The following is a 20,576-nucleotide window of genomic DNA, read 5'->3' as shown; positions in this document are numbered from 1 at the left end:
CAGCTGAATTGCCTGATCGGCACAGGCTTTTTTTCTTTTAAATGCCTCTGACGATCCAAACTGAGTTGCCTGATCGGCAGAGGCATTTAAAAGAAAAAAAGCCTCTGACGATCAGGCAACTCAGCTGGGATCATCAGAGCCTTTTGAAAGCATTTTTACAACCTCTTCACCGAAGAGGTTGCGGAAAAAATGGTTTTAAAAGTAAAAAAAAAAAATTGGCCACTCCCACCCAGTCACATTACCCACCCCCCCACCAAGCCACCCCCACAGAACCGGTAGTAACAAATTTTAGATTTCACCCTGCCCTAAAGCAGGGGTGAAATGCTACCGGTTCACACCAGTTCAGGAGAACTGGTAGTAAAAAAAAAGCTGCTGGTTGGTGTGAACTGGTATTTCTGACGATCAGCTGTGCCGCGCGATTTCAAATTGCTAGAAAGCAGGAAATCCTGTGCATGTACATGCGTATGCAGCATGCGTTTGGCGCGCACCACGCCTGCGCGGGCAGCGAACCGGTGGCGAACGGGGGAGGATTTCACCACTGCCCTAAAGACATGTTTCCAGAAGTACCTTGACTCCTCTTTCTGTTTGACAGGGCCGTTGCCTATTTGCGAGCGGCAGTCCATTTGGGCCTGTGAAGCTGAGTGACGGCCGGTCCTTCATCCCGGGCCAGGGAAACAACGCCTATATTTTTCCAGGTAAAGCCTGGGAGTTCCTGCCTCGTTGATTTGGGTTTTTTTCAAGTTGCTTAAAAGTAGTGCAGATATGAAGCACCCCCCAGAAGAACGAGCTCTACCTGATGTTAAGGTTACACGAATGGAAACCTGCAAGTCCCAAAGCAAAGCTTTACGGATCAAGACGCTAGGGAGGGTCCCTTCTGAGATGCTTGCCATTCCCACGTTCCTTCTGGCAGCTAAGCTGCCTCAGATCTGACTGTTACCCTGCCTGTCTCCCAAGGTCATTCCCACATACCATTAGATTCTCACTGCTTTCCATAGCGATGCCTGTCTGAAATGTTCAGGGAGTTCAGCTCTAGGAAATCCTTCCTTCCTTCCTTCCCTCCCTCCCTCCCTCCGTCCCCTCTCTCTCCCTTCTCCCCCTTCACCTTCCTTCCCCCCTCCCTTCCATCTCCTTCCTTCCTTCCTTCCTTCCTCCCTTCTCTCTCCTTCTCCTTCCTTTCCTTCCTTCCCTCCCTCCCTCCTTTCTTCCCCTCTCCTCCCTTCTCTCTCCTTCTCCTTCCTTCCTTCCCTCCTTCCCTTCTCTCTCCTTCTCCTTCCTTTCTTTCCTTCCTTCCTTCCTTCCCTCCCTCCCTCCTTTCTTCCCCTCTCCTCCCTTCTCCCTACTTCTCCTTCCTTCCCTCCCTCCCTCCTTCCTTCCCTCCCTCCCTCCCTCCTTCCCCTCTCTCTCCCTTCTCCTTCCTTCCCCCATCCCTTTTCCCTCCTTCTCCTTTCTTTTTTCCTTCCTTCCTTCCTTTCCTCCTCCTCCCTCCTTCCCCTTCCTTCCTTCCTTCCTTCCTTCCTTCCTTCCTTCCTTCCTTCCTTCCTTCCTTCCTTCCTTCGTTTTCAGTAGAAATGGCTATTATCCCTGTATCTTTCATTGAATTCTATTCCACAATAACTGCACTACAGGCATCTTTTTTTAAAAAAATGAGATTTTAAAAGAATGCAGTTCAAAAGCTCTTGTGCTTATTGCAGAAAATATGCTTAATCTCACGATAAAATTTTTAGTTACCTGTAGTTTGCAAATGTTATCCCATTCCGTTTGTATGTTTCATATAGCAGGTACTAGGACAAATTGCTTTCTGTTTTAATAAATCTCCTGCAATGGATCAGCTGATCTGACAGTGTATGATTCAATTCAGAATAAAATTCAGCACGGTGTCATGTAGGGCAAATAACAAATGCATTGACACATTCACGCAATACAAGTGCTACTTACCTATTTCTCTATATGTTGCGACACATGAAAAAGGGGCGGGGAGCTTGAATTGGGAGGGCACACTGCTGCTTTTGATCATCTGGAAGTTCTAGATTTGGTTCTCAGATTGAATCAATTGGTGGAAGGATCTAGTGAGGGTAAGATTACTGCAGAATCAGAGTCTGTAGGCCTCCGAATTCCACTTGCTGGCAAGCCAGAGGAGGGAAGTGCCGGGACCTTCTTTGTGGGCTCCCAAGGGATTAAACTGATTCCTGTGGTAGATAGTGCTGGATTATAGCAACTTTTGGGTATGATTCTGCAGGGTAGCTCTTCTTTACCTGACACCAGTGTGCCCAACTCTTTAGTTTTAGGTATCGTTGTTATGTTCCTCCTGTTGTTTGCTGTGCCCCAGTTTTCTAAAAGTTTTTACTCCATGCATGCTTTGCATCAGGGGTGGTATTTACTTACCTGTCAGCATTCTGATGCTGCCATAAAAAGACAAAGCTTGACTTTTCACCTACTTATTTTCTCTGTAGATAATATCCCCTAGGAGATGGGATGGGAGGGGGGAACATTCCTGTGGGGTGAGGTCAGAAGCTGGGGAGTCTGATTTGGAAGATGGCCAATGAAAAGATGAGAATTGGGGAATAGAAAGGGAAGGGTTTGGGGGGGTCAGAGGGTTAGTATCGGCTACGACGAAGTCGGGGCCAGTTCTGTCGTACTCAATAAATGGAATATTTCAGCAAAGATTAATTGTTTGGGAGTGCAATTTATTTGAGATGACATCGAAACCTGACGTTACCTTTGCTATTGGTTTGCAAATGTGAGCAGGCGCCACCTCCGCGCATGCACAGAGCGTCAAAAACGGGATGTGATGATGTCCAGGCGGGTAGGCGGAGCCTCCTGCAGCCGCCACTACCGGTTCTCCCAAGCCGGATAGAACCGGCTGAATACCACCCGTTGCTTTGCATGAACCAAAAAAAAATGATTGTTATCATTTAGAATCCTTCTCTGTATGTCGCAGGTGTGGCTCTTGCTGTTGTTTTGAGTAGCGTCCGGCACATCAGTGACAATGTTTTTTTGGAAGCTGCAAAGGTAAATGAAAAAGGTTGTTTCAGTGGCAGTGTTTTTGGTGGATCGTACATCAGGCAGAATCAATCACCAATAGAAACCAAATTCAAACAAAAGCTCCGTATTAAAAAATTAAGTTGCTTCTTCAACTTAATAAAAGCACCTTTGATTTCACTGCCTGATCAAAGGAAGGCTTCCTTCTCTAATTCCGGGTGCCCCAACTGTATAGTTAAGAGCTGTGGTGGCGCAGTGGTTAGAGTACAGTACTGCAGGCTACCTCTGCTGCCTGCCGGCTGCCTGCAATTTGACAGTTCAAATCTCACCAGGCTCAAAGGTTGACTCAGCCGTCCATCCTTCCGAGGTGGGTAAAATGAGGACCCAGATTGTTGGGGGCAAGAGGCTGACTCTGTAAACTGCTTAGAGAGGGCTGCAAAGCACTGGTGCTATTGCTGGTGCTATTGCTACAGGGCCAGGATGGGAGGTCTACTCTTGGATAAAATGCCTTATTTTTCTCCTCCTTCCTTTTTTTGTCTTAAAAGACATTGTCCCAGCAGCTGAGTGAGGAAGAGCTGGCAGAGGGAAGACTCTATCCCACGCTTTCCAACATCAGAGAAGTGTCTATTAACATAGCTATAAGGGTAAGGGCCAGTGGTGAAATCTAAAATTGGTTACTACCAGTTCTCTGGGCGTGGCTTGGTGGTGGTGGGGGTAATGTGACTGAGTGAGCGTGGCCAATTTGTTTTTAAACTTTTAAAACCATTTTTTCTACAACCTCTTCAGCGAAGAGGTTGTAAAAAAAATGCTTTCAAAAGGCTCTGACGATCCCAGCTGAGTTGCCTGATCGTCAGAGGCTTTTTTTCTTTTAAATGCCTCTGACGATCCCAGCTGAGTTGCCTAATTGGCAGAGGCTTTTTTTCTTTTAAATGCCTCTGACGATCCCAGCTGAGTTGCCTGATCGTCAGAGGCTTTTTTTCTTTTAAATGCCTCTGCCGATCAGGCAACTCAGCTTGGATCATCAGGCATCGTCTTGGATTGTCAAACTCAGCTTGACGATCAGGCAAGTCAGCTTGGATCGTCAGAGGCATTTAAAAGAAAAAAAGCCTCTGATGATCGCGCGGCTCAGCTGGGCATGGGAGGGGGGGAGACAGGGATTTTTGCTACCGGTTCTCCGAACTACCCGCCTCCATCGCTACCGGATCGGGTGATCCGGTCCGAACCGGGAGCATTTCACCCCTGGTAAGGACCCATTTCAGAAAACAAACAAACAAACCAAGAAATACAGATAGTCCTCAACATGCGACCACAATGGAGCCCTAGATTTCTGTTGCTGAGCAGGACCACTGCTAAGCGATTTGCCCCATTTTACGACCTTTCTTGCCACAGTTGTTAACCGAATCACCGCAGTTATTAAGTTAGCAAAACGGTTGTTAAGTGAATCTGGCTTCCCCATTCACTTTCCTTGTGCTGAAAAAAAGTGACTTAGGACTGTTTTTCACACTTTTGTCAGTGCGTGGCAGCATCCCCATGATCACGCGATCAAAATCCGGCCGCTCGGCAACTGACTCGTATTGATGACCTATTGCCGTGTCCCAGGGTCACATGATCCCCTCTTGCAACCTTCTGACAAGCAGAAGGTCAATGGGGAAGCCAGGTTCATTTAACAACTGTGTTACCCACTTAACGACTGCAGTGATTCACTTAACAAATGTGGCAAGAACGGTCGTAAAATGGGGCCAAGCTCACTGATTGTCTCGCTTAGCAACAGAAACGTTGGGCTCCATTGTGGTCATACGCCGAGGGCTACCTGCAATTTAAACTTTCCTTTTTCTTCCTTAGGTCATGGAATATTTATATGCCAATCATATGGCCTTCTATTACCCAGAGCCAGCAGACAAAACTCAGCACATACGATCGAGAATCTGGACTTCTGAGTATGAATCCTTTCTACCAGATTTGTATGACTGGCCAGTCTCATCGGACACAAGGCGTGCTTGAAATTCTGTTGGAAACCCCCCTGTCCAGAACAACATATGAAGTAGGACCGCCGAAGACCTAAAACTTTTCTTTTTGTGCTAAACTACAGAGCTGGGCGCCTAACCGACGCTGGATTTACTCCCTAGATTGGACTTCCTCTCTTCTGAGGTGCATTCCTATGGACGGTTGGGTTGTCTGCAACAGAAATGAAATTTAATATATTTTCTATTTCTCCCGGGGGAAGCTAATTGAACAAATAAGGGAAAACCCTTAATTCTATTTTTTTTTTTTTTACTTTTGTTACTGGTCTGCGGTGTGATTAAGGTTTTTCTGTACTGTCTCGTGTATGACTGTAAACTGCATGGATTTACACCAAACAGGTTAATTGAGAAGAGAATGTTAGTAAGTCAAGGAAAAGAGATTTGGCCTAATCTCCCTCCCTCCCTCCCTCCCTCTCTTCCTTCTCCTTTTTCACAGGAGAAGCATCCAGAAATGCTGTCCTCCCTTTATAGTCTACAAAAAAAACCCACCCCTAAGTCTTCATTCTGCTGGGAGCATAAATGGATGACCAAATTACTCCCATCCCTTTTTTATACTGGTTCTGCCTTTCTGCAACCTCGGTGGTTCCTGTAACTGCCCTTATGTGCTGAATTTTGTAGCAGGAATCGCACGAAGCCAGATTTACCGAAAGGAGAGGCTGTCCTGCTTCCTTACAGGCTGGATTCGAACATACAATTCTGTCTTCCTTAGCTCTACATTTTCTTCCTCTCTGGGAAAAATCAATCATGGTCAGCACGCAATGCTGCCATCTCCTGGATCTGTGTGTGTCTGTCTATGTGCTCACATTCTGCACTTGAATAATTCAGCTTTGATAGTGGAACTTGCTGCATATCATTTCCCTGGCATTTGTTATATAGATGGGCTATTTTCCCCCCCTTTCTCTTTGTCTTTTTCAAGGTTTTGTTATTGTTGTTGTTCATGCTTAAACCGTAACACTCCTGAACTTAATGATGGCTGCTTTCCTCCCAGGTCTCTGTCCCATGGATCTAATAATTAGGGGGGGATGGAATGTGTGCCTTGTTGCACCCCATCCTATGCCCTAAACCAGTGATGCTGAACCTTTTTTGGCACTGAGTGGCGAAAAGGGAACGCGCGTGTGTGCGATCGTCTGGACTGCAACCCGGAAGAGGAGCTGCCCAGGGTCCATGCACGCGGCCAAAAATGAACCTCCGGTTTCTGCCGCATGTACGCGGGCCAGCTAGGTAGTGTCCCGGGGTTTTGGCACGCATGAGTGCGTGATGATCAGCTGGTTGGCGTGCCTGCTCATGCAGGAAAACGGAAGATCAGCTCTTCCAGTTTCCAGTACTGCAGCATACAAAAAGGCCAGCTTGATCATTGTGCGCGTACGCACACCAGAAACCCAGAAGAGGAACGGGCGACACCGCGAATACCAGGCCACATATGGCTCTGCATGCCACTTTGGGCATGCATGCCATAGGTTCGCCATCATGGCCCTAAACTAAAGTTTCTCAATCTTAATCATTTTAAGATGTGCGAACTTCTATCCCAGAATTCCCCAGCCAGCATGCCTTAAAACAGGCAAGATTGAGAAACATTGCCCTAAAAAAAAGCAGATGGCACTCCAATTAAAAAATGATTTCTTTTTATCTCCAGATAACCCAAAGGTGCTTTTTTTAGGCAGCAACTAGATTTTCTTGTTTTGTCTTTTTCACTTGTCATCCAAGAAGCTGCTTTAGCTCTGACAGGATAGTGGGGAACGGAAGGAATTAATATTCCTTGCAGACAGCTGGTCATCTGCATCCTTTTTGAGGGTCGTTGAAGAACTTGGAGGTTTACCTTTGTCTTCAGGGTCACCTGAGTGGTGCTCCTGGTTCCTGTGGTCTGCAATTTGGATGAGAAGCGAAAAAATAAGAAAGTCCAGTTGCCTCCTGAAAAAGCACCTTTGGGACAACCATGACCTGGATGACTGGGAATCTCTACAGATCTCCAGGTAACTTTGGTTTGTGACACACACATTATATATGTCAGATCTGGGATCTTTTTACCATTTGTTTATTTATTTATTTATTTGTCCGGTTGCCTTACCCTGTTTCTGGGAATCTGTTAATGATATAAGAGCTGCCCTCTTGGATAAGGTCAAATCCTCAATTTGCCTGTCCAATAATTTTTTTAAAAAAAATGTCGACAGTGATAGCATCTCCATTTCCTCCCAATTAAATTCTACAGACTGCGCTTGTCTGCTAGTTGGATACAACATGAAAAAGTGGATGGTTTGACTTTTATTTGACTTTTATTTTGTTTTATTCATTGGGGAATGCAAGCCCGATGTGAACGTCCCTAAGAGAAATGCAGCATTTTGACTTGAAATGATAATGAAGGGAGATGGTCTCAAAATGGTCTCTTTGCTGTCTGAGAGAAACTTCGGTTGAGCAAAAGGATTTCCATGTGGGTGCTTGACATATTCCTGCCATCTTTTCACCATAATTGGAAGTCTGTTTCATACTGTGTGCCTCTTAAAGTAAATTCATCCTGCAATCTTAAGAACGGGTCCAGTTTTCAGAGAGCAGGATGAATTTTCATATTATTTTGGCACCTGGAACATTCTCAGACCGGCTGACTGAGATTGCGTCTGGATTCAAATTTGGAATTGTAGTTTCGGCACACCTAGGCCAACAGCTTCAGGAAGACTAGGTGAGACTGCACAACTCAACTCTGTGTGATAACTATTGAGAAACATTATAACCTTGTTTTACTAGGCCCGACTAAAATATTTTGTAATAGACGTTTACCTGAATCGCAGGTTGTTGATTTTTTTTTTCCAGTTTGGTTAATCGGGAAAGGACTGAGTGATGTTACACGCCCATCTTGTTTTTCAGAAAAGTGTCCTGTGCTATTAGCAATGTTTGTTTGTTCGTTTTCCTTTTCTGTATAATGTAGAAATATCTGCGAAACTGTACCGTTTTTATCTAGGGCGCTTCAAAAGTTGCCTTACATCAGTTGTACCTGCCCAAAGGGATGGTGTCTATTTGTAATGTAAGAAAACGTAAGAAATAATATGGGGTACTTTGTTACTCAGCTTTTAACATCCTTCAAAGGCTTTGTCTCAGAAATAATTGGGAAAGAATGTTCTTGAATTCCGCTTCAAGAGGTCTTTTCTTCAAGAGGTTCTCTTTCTGCTTTCATGGTTTTACACTCATGTACTTGTGGAAGATACTTGCATGCTCTCATGAAAAGATTTCCTAATGGTCCAAGAAATGAACATGGGTTGTGTAGTTGACCAGTGCCTGAGTAAACTATATGGGCTCATGATGTCCCTCAAGATAGTACATATGATTTAGATCAGGGGTCTCCAAGCTTGGCAACTTTAAGACTTGTGGACTTCAACTCCCAGAGTTCCTCAGCCAGCTTTGCTTTGCTGAGGAACTCTGGGAGTTCAAGTCCACAAGTCTTAAAGTTGCCAAGCTTGGAGACCCCTGATTTAGATGAATTCATGACTTTCTACTTGTGAGTGGGAATTTATACTAGAAAGCACTGGCAGTATTTGCTAGACTGTACAGTTCAGTATAAATTCAAGCAAAATAATATTTTATCCCATATACTATATCTACAAAGTTCTCAGTCGGGTTGGACTGCGCCATCAACAATGCTGGTCCTGGGATTTTAAGAGTCAAAGCCCAAATCATCTAAAAGAGGTTGAAGTTTAAGAAAGGCCCTGAATGCCTCAATCTCAAAATAACTTTAGCAAAAGATAGCTATCTGCAGTTTTTAATTGGTATAATTGGCTTTAAACATACAGTCTGTGAGCAGTCTATAAACGGTGCTTCTCGGCCTTGTCAACTTTTAAGTCATGTGGACTTCAATTCCCAGAATTCCCCAGCCATGCAGAAGTCTGGGAGTTGAAGTCCATATTTCTTAAACGTAGCCAAGGATGAGAAGGACAGCTTGTATAAATTATGTACCATAGGTAGTTGGCTGAATTTGAGTAAAGTACATGATTTAAATATTTTTAAATATTAGGTTCAGACGTATCTCTTGTTGACCGATACGTTTCAAGACGTACAAATTCCTACAGCGAGAGAAGTCTGCTTCGAACTGTTCATTCCAGTTCCACATGCCGTAGGACATTATTATTATTATTTATTATTAAATAGAAGGGGTTTTCAAATTCTAAATGCTCAGGACATACAAATGTCATGTGTATGTATGTTAGAAGTTTTTCATTTTAATCACAGTTTTCAGTTTTTAATTGCAAGATTCTCTTTGGGGCATTTAACCTTGTATGAGCTTCTTTTAGTCAAATTTATAATAATACATTTTTATTGTAAACTACCCAAATTGGCAGTATAAAAATGTGATAAATAAAAAAAAATATATGGACAAATACCATCTTTCTCTCCAACCCCCAATTTAGAGGTACTGTAATTTAGAAAATAACATAATATCACTTTGAGGAAACTTGATGAATAAATAACTGCCAAATTCTGCATTTTATCTTCTTCTTAGGAAACACTTTAGGAAAACTTTTGTGCTGTTTAAAAGTGTTTTTTAATTGAAAACATGTTCCCTTTCCAATGTATTCTGGTTTGAAAAAAATGGACATCCTGTCTATTCCATTCAGTTGATTTTATTTTGTTTGGGCCTCAAACGTGGTTTTATTTTTAGCACTTTTGATTTTTTTTTTTTATGACAACTGATGCTGCGAGCTGCTTTTAACTTTCAACAGCTGTGTTGAAAGATCTCCCTCGAGACCTCTTTGTGAGTATGATGGAAAATGAACGCCAATCTGAAGGAAGGGATTTTTTTTTTTTTTTTTTGTAAATGTCACAATTTGGATTTTTGAATCCAAGAAGCTGGGTGGAGTTGGAGAGGAACTTAGCCGACTAGTAAACTTGGTTTAAAATCTCCTTTAGCATCATTATATCTAGTTCAGTGAAGAACTTGTTCACGCAAGCTGGAAACCAATAAGGCCATGTTTGGGAAGTTCCTGTTATGTCCCTTGGAATTGGCCCTAATTTGAGAACATAGAAGAAAAAGGGACCAATTTCTTATATAGGCCAGTGTTTCCTTACCTCAGCCACTTGAAGGTATGTGGACTTCAACTCCCAGAATTCCCCAGGCTGGCTGGGGAATTCTGGGAGTTGAAGTCCACATACCTTCAAGTGGCTAAGGTTGAGAATCACTGTTATAGGTGAATAAAGACAAATGCTTCAGATCTCTTGCTTATAGTCTTGAAAACTTGAACAGGGAATAATGACATCCTGGTTAATGCTGATTAAGTAACATGTAGATTCCATTGATTATTCTATCACAAAAAACATTTTCCTTCTTTATCTGCTCCAGCGGGATGACTGTAATTTTGAGAATGTGACTTCACGCAGGATTGCTGGATGCAGGAGGCTGCTCTAAAGCCTCTCAGAAGGGAATTTAAAGCAAATTATGCCTTGGTGGGGGGTATTTCTCCCAACTCTCAGGATCTTAAATTCCCCACCCCACCCCCAGAATATTGTTTATTGCAAAGAAAGCCTTTGAAATTACACACACTCTGTTTCTAAGCTGCAAATGTTTTGATAATGTTGTAATTGTACCAAGAGACGAGCTGTGGTTTTGTCTATTTTCATAGTAAAAGCTTTTCCTTTTTACCTACAGTTATGTGTGCAGTTGTTGTTTTTTGATGAGTTGCACACAAGCCTCTTCTCAACTACAGCAAACACTCCTGCCGGAGTTGGTGGGTTATGTAGTTCCCAACAGCTCTCTAACAGTGGTGAAATCCTCGGAGGTTTGCCACCAGTTCGCTGTGTGCGGTGCGCGCTAAACACACACTGCGCACATGCACAGTGCACACCAAACGTGCTTTGTGTGCATATGCAGTGCACACCAAATGCATCCTGTGCACGCACATGCACAGTACGCATTCATGCTTTGCGCACATGTGCACCGCATGCGCTACCGTGCAGCGCAGAAAAAGGCTTAACAAGGTAAGTAGAACAGCGAGGGGGGAAACAGCTGTGCTATGCGATTCAGATTCACTAGAAAGTAGGATTTTCTGCCTTCTAGCCAATATAAATTGCACGGCACAGCTGATTGTCGGAAATACCAGTTCAGATGAACTGGTAGCAATTTTATTACCGGTTCGCCTGAACCGGTGTGAACCAGTAACATTTCACCCCTGCTCTGGAAGAATCCAAAGTTAGAAAGAAGTTGCATTAGTAGAATTTCTAGATAGCTGTTCAGCTTCTGATATTGCCACATCCTGGATCAGCACAAAGTAAAGGATAGTGAAGCCTAAGTGGATATGGCAGGAAAGATATGCAGATAGTCCTCAACTTATAACAGTTCATTTAGTGACTGTTCAAAGTTAAAACGGCACTGAAAGAAGTGACTTATGACTGTTTTCCTGATTTCATTTCATTTTCATTTTATTAGATTTATATACCGCCCTACTCCCGAAGGACCCGGGGCAGTGAACAGCCAGAAAGATAAAACACACAAACTACAAAATTTAAAAGACAATATAAAAAACCATTAAATAATTTGGCCCAAAACAATTTAAAATACCCCTAATGTTTTAAAACCAATTTTAAAAGTTACAATTAGAAGGGCAGTTAGGCCAGGCCAGCCTGTTGTAATAAATAGATCTTGACGGCACAGCGGAAGGTGCGTAAATCTGGGATCCTCCATATCTCCGGGGGGAGCTCATTCCAGATAGCCGGTGCCCCCACAGAGAAGGCTCTCCCCCTGGGGGCCGCCAGTAGACACTGTTTGGCCGATGGCACCCTGAGGAGCCCCTCTATGTGCACGTACTGGCCGGTGAGAGGCTACTGGTGACAGAAGGCGGTCCCGTAAGTACTCTGGTCCTAAGCCATGGAGCGCTCTAAAGATGGTAACCAAAATCTTGAAGTGCACCCGGAAGACCACCGGGAGCCAGTGCAGCTCGCGCAGGAGAGGTGTCACATGGGAGCGCCATGTCGCTCCCATAACCACCCGCGCGGCTGCACTCTGAACCAGCTGGAGCCTCCGGGTGCTCCTCAAGGGGAGCCCCATGTAGAGAGCATTACAGTAGTCCAGGCGGGAAGTGACGAGGGCATGAGTGACCGTGCGTAAGAAGTCCTGATCCAGAAAGGGACGCAACTGTCGTAATCGCAAGTGGCGATTATCTGATGACGCAATAAGAGCGGCAAAATAATTACATTTTGCCGCTTTTATTGCCACTAGGTAAGTCTTATTATGAGACCTTACCGGTGTTCAGTCGGATTCAGAAAGGCTGGCCTCCAACTGCTCTCCAGGCGTCTTTTCCGGCGCTTCATCTCCCTCAGCTCCTTGGTAAACCAAAGAGCCAGGTGAGACTGGCGCCGGGTCAGAGGCCGCAAAGGCACGACCCGATCCAAAGCTCCAGCGGCCGCCCTATCCCAGGCGGCCACTAGGTCTTCAGTCGAGGCATGAGCCAGAGCCTCAAGGATTGGCCCAAGCTTCGTCTGGAACCTATCAGGTTCCATCAGGTGCCTGGGGCAGAACCATCTCATCGGTTCTGCCTCCCTGCGGCGGGGTATGGCAGTTCAAAGGTCAAAGCGAAGGAGGGAGTGATCCGACCATGACAAGGGCTCAATCGTTATATCCCCTATGTCAAGATCACTCATCCACTGACCAGAGACAAAAACCAGGTCCAGCATGTTTCCCCCCCCGTGTGAGTAGGGCCATGAACTAACTGGGTCAGGTCCACAGCCGTCATGGAAGCCATGAACTCCTGAGCTGCCTCAGACGTCTCACTGACGGATGGCAGGTTAAAATCCCCCTCACAATCCTCACAACCATTGCAGCATCCTTATGCTGATCAAAATTCACTCTTGGCAATTGACTCACATTTATGACGGTTGCAGCATCCCAGGGGGGTCATGTAATCACCTTTCCTGACCTTCTGATAAGCAAAGTGAATGGGGAAGTCTGATTCACTTAACAACCAAGTTACTCACTTAACAATTGCAGTGATTCACTTAACAACTGAGGCAAGGAAGCTCATAAAATGGAGGCAAACTCACTTAACAAGTGTCTCACTTAGCAGAAATTTGGGAATCAATTGTGGCCGTAAGTCGAGAACTATCTGTACATGCCCAGTGTTCTCAGTTTGTGGCTGCAAAATTCCTAATGACCATGAAAAGGTGGCAAAGGGCCTTTCCTGTACAGATAGTCCTAAATTTAGGGCCAGAATTGGGGCCAGAATTTCCATTGCTAAGCCAGGCGATTGTTAAATGTGTCTCATCCAATTTTAGGATCTTTTTGTCACAGTTGTTAACGTGAGTAACTGCGGATATTAAATGAATTGTGCAGCCATTAATTAAATCTAGCTTCCCTCATTGACTTTGCTTGTTGGAAACCGTCTGGGAAGGTCTCAAATAGTGATCCCATGACTCCCGGGATGCTGCAACCCTCTTAATACACGTCAGTTGCCAAGCATCCAAATTTTGACCACGTGACCATGGGGACTGTGTGACAGTCATGTGAGGGCCAGGCAGAAATCACTTTTTTCAGTGCCATTATAATAGTGTTGGCGAACCTTTTTGACACCGAGTGCCGAAATGGGGGCGTGCGCCAGAAATCGGAAGAGCAGCCGCTGGGTGTGCATGCACGTGCCGGGAAGATGATCTTTCAGTTTGTGGCGTGTGCATGCGCATCGGCCATCCTGTCTTCTGGTTTCTGGCATGCATGTGTGTGTGAAGAACATCTGGCAGTTGCGCATGCACGCTCTGGAAACTGGAAAATCATCTTCCTGGCGTGCGCATGCACATCAGGCAGCTGCTCTTCCAGTTTCTGCTGCTCCTGCACGCATGAAGACCAGCTGGCTGGCGCGCCAAAACCCGGAAAAGCAACAGGCAATGGTTCGCATGCCCGGAGAGATGGCTCTGTGTGCTACTTCTGGCACGTGTGCCATAGGTTCGCTATCACGGCACTATAACTTTGAAATGAGTGGTTGCAAGTTGAGGAGTACTATACCCGTATTTCTGCTGCCATCTACTCGTAGTTCCAATTGTTGCAGCCCAGATATGGTAGCAGTAGCTGTGTTTCCCAACCTGACCCACTTTCAAGAAGTGTGGACATCAACTTCCAGAATGCCCCAGCCAGCATGGCCATTGCTAAGCATTCTGGGTGTTTTTTATTGAAAAAGTTTTAAAAACAAACATATTTTCCCCACAACCCCCCACAACCCCCCACAACCCCCCCTCCCCCTCCCCGACTTCCCAGAGCAGAACACAAGGTATTTCTATTGATCTTTAACAATAATCTAAATTGCATAACCAATCATTAAACTAACATCCCTATAAAAAAAAATTCTTAACCCCCCATATATAAAATCCTATTTCTTAAACATAATACTTCTAATGTCACTTATATAACGCTTATACAAATAAAAGAAATCATTCATAAGCTATTTGATATTTTTTGGTCTGATACTTATTTTGTATATAATCAATCCATCTTCTCCAGTCCTGTATGTACCTTTCTTGTGTGTGATCCTTCAGATATGCTGAAATTTTAGCCATTTCAGCTAAATTAGTTACTTTCAATATCCAGTCATCAATAGTAGGCAAAAAGTCCTTCTTCCAGTATTGTGCTACCAACAATCTTGCTGCTGTTATCAAGTTCAAAATCAATTTAGTCTCTGCAACTGTACAGTCCGTAGTTATACCCAGTAAGAACAACTGTGGAGTAAATTTCAGTCTCTTTTTAAGAATATTCTGCATCACCCACCAAATCTTTATCCAAAATGCTTTGATTTTTCTACAAGTCCACCATATATGATAATAAGTTGCATCATCACAGTCACATCTCCAACATTTAGCTTGCACATTAGAATACATACATGATAATTTTTTAGGATCTAAATGCCATCTATAAAACATTTTATAAAAATTTTCTCTTAAATTTTGTGCTTGTGTAAATTTCATATTTCTAATCCAAATCTTTTCCCAAGTTTCCATCATTACTGGCTCTTGAAAATTTTGTGCCCATTTAATCATACAGTCTTTAACCAATTCCGTCTCAGAATCTATTTCCAATAAAGCATTATACAACCTTTTAATATGCATTTGTTTTTGATCTCTAATTTGTTTTACCAAATTCTCCTCATTTTGCACAAAGCCAATTTTTTGATCTTCCTTCCATCTAGCTTGAAGTTGACCATACTGAAACCATGTATAAATTATACCTTCTTCTCTCAGTATATCTAAAGATTTCAAATACATTACCCCCCTTTCCATAATAAGAAGCTCTTTATAGGTAATCACCTCCTGTTTTTGTTCTATACTTATATTTTCTATTGCATGTCTAGGATTTGCCCATAAAGGTATCTTATAATTTAACTTATATTGATATTTTTTCCAAACCCTTAACAAAGCATTTCTTAATATATGAACCTTAAATACTTTATCCACTTTTTTGTCATATAACAAATAGGCATGCCATCCATATAACAAATCATAACCTTCTAAATTCAAAATTCTCCCCTCAGTTAAATTAAACCAATCACTGATTTGTGATAAAACCGCTGCTTCATAATATAATCTTAAATTAGGCATTTTAAGACCCCCTCTTTCACGTGTATCTTGTATAATTTTCATTTTTATTCTGGGTTTTTTCCCAGCCCAAATAAAAGTATTAACACCTTTCTGCCATTCTCTCAGATTTTCATCTTTCTTAAGCACAGGTATCATTTGGAACAGAAATAAAAATCTAGGTAAAACATTCATTTTAATTGCTGCAATTCTTCCCAATAAAGACAACTGTAATTTTTTCCAATTTTCCATATCCTTCTGTACCTTCTGCCAAAGTACCTCATAATTGTTTTTGTATAATTTTGTATTTGAAGCTGCTATGTATACCCCTAGATATTTAACCTTTTTAACTATTTCAAAATCTGTTAATCTTGCTAATTTGTCTCTTTCAAATGTAGTCATATTTTTAACTATCATCTTTGTCTTATGTGAATTAACTTTAAATCCTGATACTTTCCCATATTGATTAATTATATCCAATATGTATGGAGCCGACTCTATAGGTTGAGATAAGGTAATAACCAAATCATCTGCAAAGGCTCTTAATCTGTAATCTTGTTGTCTAATTACAATACCCTTCAATTTTTGTGAATCACGTATCTTATTCAGTAATACCTCCAAAGTCAAAATAAATAATAGTGGGGACAGAGGACACCCCTGTCTTGTTCCTTTCTCAATTTTAAAAGCCTCTGTTAAACCTCCATTAACTATGATTTGTGCTGATTGCTGCTGGTATATCGCTCTAATTGATTGTGTAAAATATTCCCCAAAGTGCATTTTCTCTATTATTTTAAACAAAAATTGCCAGTTCAAACGATCAAATGCCTTCTCTGCATCCAAAAATATAAACGCTGCAGGGACTTGATTATTTTTTTCCAAATATTCCAATAAGTTTACAATTTGTCTAACATTATATCTCATTTGTCTACCTTTTATAAACCCTGATTGATCATTGTGAATTATTTGTTGCATAACTGGCATTAGTCTATTAGCTAATATTTTAGCAAAAATCTTATAATCAGTATTCAGAAGTGAAATTGGCCTGAAATTCTCCGGTTTAATGGAATTTCGGTCCTCCTTTGGAATTAGTGAAACAAAGGCTGTTTTCCAAGAAGGTGGTACTCCTCCTCCTAATTGTATTTTATTAAATAAAATTTTTAGTGGTTCTAACATTTCGGATTGTAAATGTTTATAATAAACAGCTGTTAGTCCATCTGTTCCCGGAGCCTTACCTATTTTTAATTGTTTAATTGCTCCAACAATTTCCTCAGAAGTTATTGGTTGATTCAATCTATCTCTCTGTTCCAACGTTAATTCAGGAATCTCCATCTTTAGATATCTATCAATATCAACATCTTGAATTGCATCTTTAGCATATAATTTTGTATAAAACTCCAAAAAAGCCTTTTTTATTAAATTCTGTTGATAAATCTCTTTACCTCTAAATTCTATTTTATCTATAATACGTGATTTCTGTTTTTTCCTCATCGTGTAAGCCAACCATCTCCCAGGTTTATTAGCATTACAAAATGTGTTATGTCTGGCATATTGTATGCTAGTTGCTACTTGCCCCGCCATTAACATATTAAATTGCTCTCTTAAAATATTAATCATATCTTTTGCCTTTTTATCTCCCGGATTAATTATAAGCAATTGTTCTTTCTTTTTAATTTCCTCCTCTATCTCTTTCCGTCTATTTTGTTGTTTTAATCTATGTTTATTATTCAAAAAAATTAATGTTCCTCTCATATAAGCCTTACACGCATCCCATACCATCTCCATCGAAGTTCCTTTGTTCATATTATTAATAAAAAATTCTTTCATTTGTTTTTTAAGCTCACACAAATTGTCTTCATATCTGAATAAATTCTGGGTGTTGAGGTCTCAAAATTGCCAAGGTTGGGAAATGCTACTATAGCTTAAAACGGGTGAAACCCGCCCGGTTCGGACTGGATCGCCTGATCCGGTAGCGATGGCGGCGGGTGGTTTGGAGAATCTGTAGCAAAAATCCCTGCACGCCCCCCCCCATGCCCATGCCCAGCTGAGCCGCACGATCATCAGAGGCTTTTTTTTTTTACTTTTAAAAGCATTTTTTCTATAACCTCTTCCAATGAAAAAAATGCTTTTAAAAGTTTAAAAAAGAGTCTCCGATGATCGTGCGGCTCAGCTGGGATCATCAGAGGCTTTTCAAGGCATTTTTTTCTGCAACCTCTTGGCCGAACAGGTGGTAAAAAAAATGCTTTGAAAAGTCTCTGACGATCCCAGCTGAGTTCCTGATCGGCAGAGAGGCTTTTCAAAGCATTAGAAAAAATGCTTTGAAAAGTTTTTTTTTAAAAAAAGGCCATGCCCACCCAGTCACATTACCCCCCCCACCAAGCCACGCCCACAGAACCAGTAGTAACAGATTTTACATTTCACCCCAGGATTAAAGTGCTGCCATTCCTAAGGAAAAGACAGCTAAATGGGTACTAGTGAGAATATAGTGCCTTCATTAAATTTATATCCTTTTCCCACTCTGACTAGTGCTCAAGAGGATTAACTGAAATACATGTAAGTTATATTGCTGATTATAAAACCCTCTCAGGAATAACAAGAACGCCAAGGAGATTTAAACCAATTTTAACAATTTACCTCATTGCAGCAGCAGTAGAGTTTTATTATGCCTTTACAGCTAACCATGGTAAATAAGATGATTCAGACAATAATACATGAATCATTCCCTCATAATTTGAGCTCCTAAATAAAAGGTACATGGCATGTAATATTAGCCGCTGTTTCTTCAGAGTCACAGGTAAAAATTTAAAGTCTCATGCCTGGCCCAAAGCAGAAATTCAAATCTTTTTTTTTTCATTCCCACCCGAATTGCATTTTGAAATTGGAAACAAGGACTTATTTTTCTAAGATTCCCCACTATTATTGGAAACCAAACGGCCTTCTGACTACATAGCTCATTTCATTTTCATGGCCCCTTCCTCCACCCCCGTGAGAGGAAAGAGCTGGAATGGCATTAACAAAAATAAATTTTTAAAAAAAGATGTGCAGAGAAGAGCAAAAAAGATGATTAGGGAGCTGAAGGCTAAAACATACAAAGAATGGTTGCAGGAATTGGGTTTGTCTAGTTTAATGAAAAAAAAGACTAGGGGTGACATGATAGCAGTCTTTCCAATATTTGGGGGGCTGTCACAAATTTTTTTGTAAACAAGTGTTGGAAGAAATGTCCATCTGGGTTCAGTTCCAAGACACTGGAAACATGGAGACTGATTGGAAAGATGGTTTTTAATGGTGGACAGGACCACATGGGTGAGAGAGATAGATTTATACCCCCTTTTGCAGCGGTGAAATCCAGCTGGTTCTATCCAGCTCGCGTGAACAGGTAGCGCCGGCAGCGGAAACCTCCGCCCACCCGCCGGGATGTCATTACGTCCCATTTTTGAGCTTCTGTGCATGCACAGAAGTGGGGCATGTGCTCCCATTCTCGAACTGCTAGCAAAGGTAAGTGGATTTCACTGCTCTGTTGGGTTTTGAATTTGAGCTTGTGTTCTGATTGGTTGTCAGACTCCCATGGGGCCATGCAGGGGTAACTTTGTAGGTTGTCTTTTGAGTCCCAGGCTTGGTTGACTCTTGCTGGGTGATGATGTAAAGAAAGGGCTTTGGGCAATTCCTCCTATGGCTCTGCCTGAAGGAAGTAGATCTTTGTTATGTAGAATAGACGGGCCCAGGCTTTAATGGCCCATTGACAAAGGTGGGGGGCTGAGTAGCTGCCTCCCTTATAGGGGAAATATTCTGCCCTTTTAATATTTCCTAAAATCTCTCATTTTCCTAGGAGAGGGGTGGGTGCTACACAAGCAAAGTCAATGGGGAAGCCAGATTCACTTAACAACCCGTGTTACTATCTTAACACCTGCAGTGATTCACGTAACAACTGTGAAAAGAATGGTCATAGGATGGGGCAAAAAACTCAACTGTCTCACTTAGCAACAGAAATGTTGGGCTCCATTGTGGTCGTAAGTCGAGGATTACCTGCATACCAGTCTGTGTGGTCACTAGGCATCAAAAATGACTTGATGGTACAAACCAATCAATCTTCCTCCCCCCCCACCCCACTCCCCAATTTAAATCCTACATCAGTCTGGCCACTCTGAGCATCTGATGAAAGGAGCTGCATCTTACTCATTCTTACGCCTTGTCATAAAACTGGAAAAGATGCAGTAAAAAATGTAATAAAAAATATTAGAATGTGCTGAGATGGATAGATTAACACTTAAAAGAAAAGGAAGAAACTGAATACCTTTTAACATGGGATATATTTTACCAATGGTTAACTAACAAAACAGAGTTTAGAATTTAAAAAGAATTTAGCATAGCATAGCATAGCATAGCATAGCATAGCATAGAAAAACAGAATTGGAAGGGACCTTGGAGGTCTTCTAGTCCAACCCCCTGCTTAGGCAGCAAACCCTACACCACTTCAGACAATTGGCTATCCAATCTCTTCTTTAAAAACTTCCAGTGTTGGAACAGTCACAGCTTCTGGAGGCAAGTTGTTCCACTGGTTAATTGTTCTAACTGTCAGGAAATTTCTCCTTAGTTCTAAGTTGCTTCTCTACTAGATTAGTTTCCACCCATTGCTTCTTGTCCTGCCCTCAGGTGCTTTGGAGAAGAGCTTGACTCCCTCTTCTTTGTGGCAGCCCCCAAGATATTGGAAGACAGCTATCATGTCTCCCCTAGTCCTTCTTTTCATTAAACTAGACATACCCAGTTCCTGCCATTGTTCTTCATATGAAGATTTAAAGAGATAATAAAAATTTGTTTTGAAAATATTGCAAATTGGACAAACTAATTGCTATATTATTTTAAGATTAATATTTTTTTTTTAATTTGATTTATATGCCACCCTTCTCCGGAGACTCAGGGCAGCTTACAATGCGTTAAGCAATAGCCTTCATACTTTTGTATATTTATACAAAGTCAGCTTATTGCCCCCACAAACTGGGTCCTCAATTTACCCACCTTAGAAAGGATGGAAGGCTGAGTCGACCTTGAGCCTGGAGA

The 20,576-nt window shown here is 42.1% G+C and overlaps 1 protein-coding gene across 1 annotated transcript in view; it reads left to right on the top strand.

Annotated features, from left to right (window-relative positions):
* ME2 (malic enzyme 2) overlaps positions 1 to 5,204 on the top strand; it is a 47,785-nt gene extending 42,581 nt beyond the window's left edge. Inside the window, exons 13-16 of the mRNA XM_070935990.1 lie at positions 593 to 695; positions 2,939 to 3,009; positions 3,525 to 3,623; positions 4,822 to 5,204. Coding sequence (XP_070792091.1) covers positions 593 to 695; positions 2,939 to 3,009; positions 3,525 to 3,623; positions 4,822 to 4,980 — 432 coding nt within the window. The 3' untranslated portion in view covers positions 4,981 to 5,204. The remainder of the gene's footprint in view (positions 1 to 592; positions 696 to 2,938; positions 3,010 to 3,524; positions 3,624 to 4,821) is intronic.
* The last annotated feature ends 15,372 nt before the right edge of the window (positions 5,205 to 20,576 follow it).

This window comes from Pituophis catenifer, unplaced genomic scaffold (genome assembly GCF_029215685.1).
Source record: "Pituophis catenifer annectens isolate HBS135680 unplaced genomic scaffold, rPitCat1.0.hap2 SCAF_2, whole genome shotgun sequence".
In the NCBI taxonomy this organism is placed as follows: Eukaryota; Metazoa; Chordata; class Lepidosauria; order Squamata; family Colubridae; genus Pituophis; species Pituophis catenifer.
This window is presented reverse-complemented; position numbering and strand designations above follow the sequence as displayed.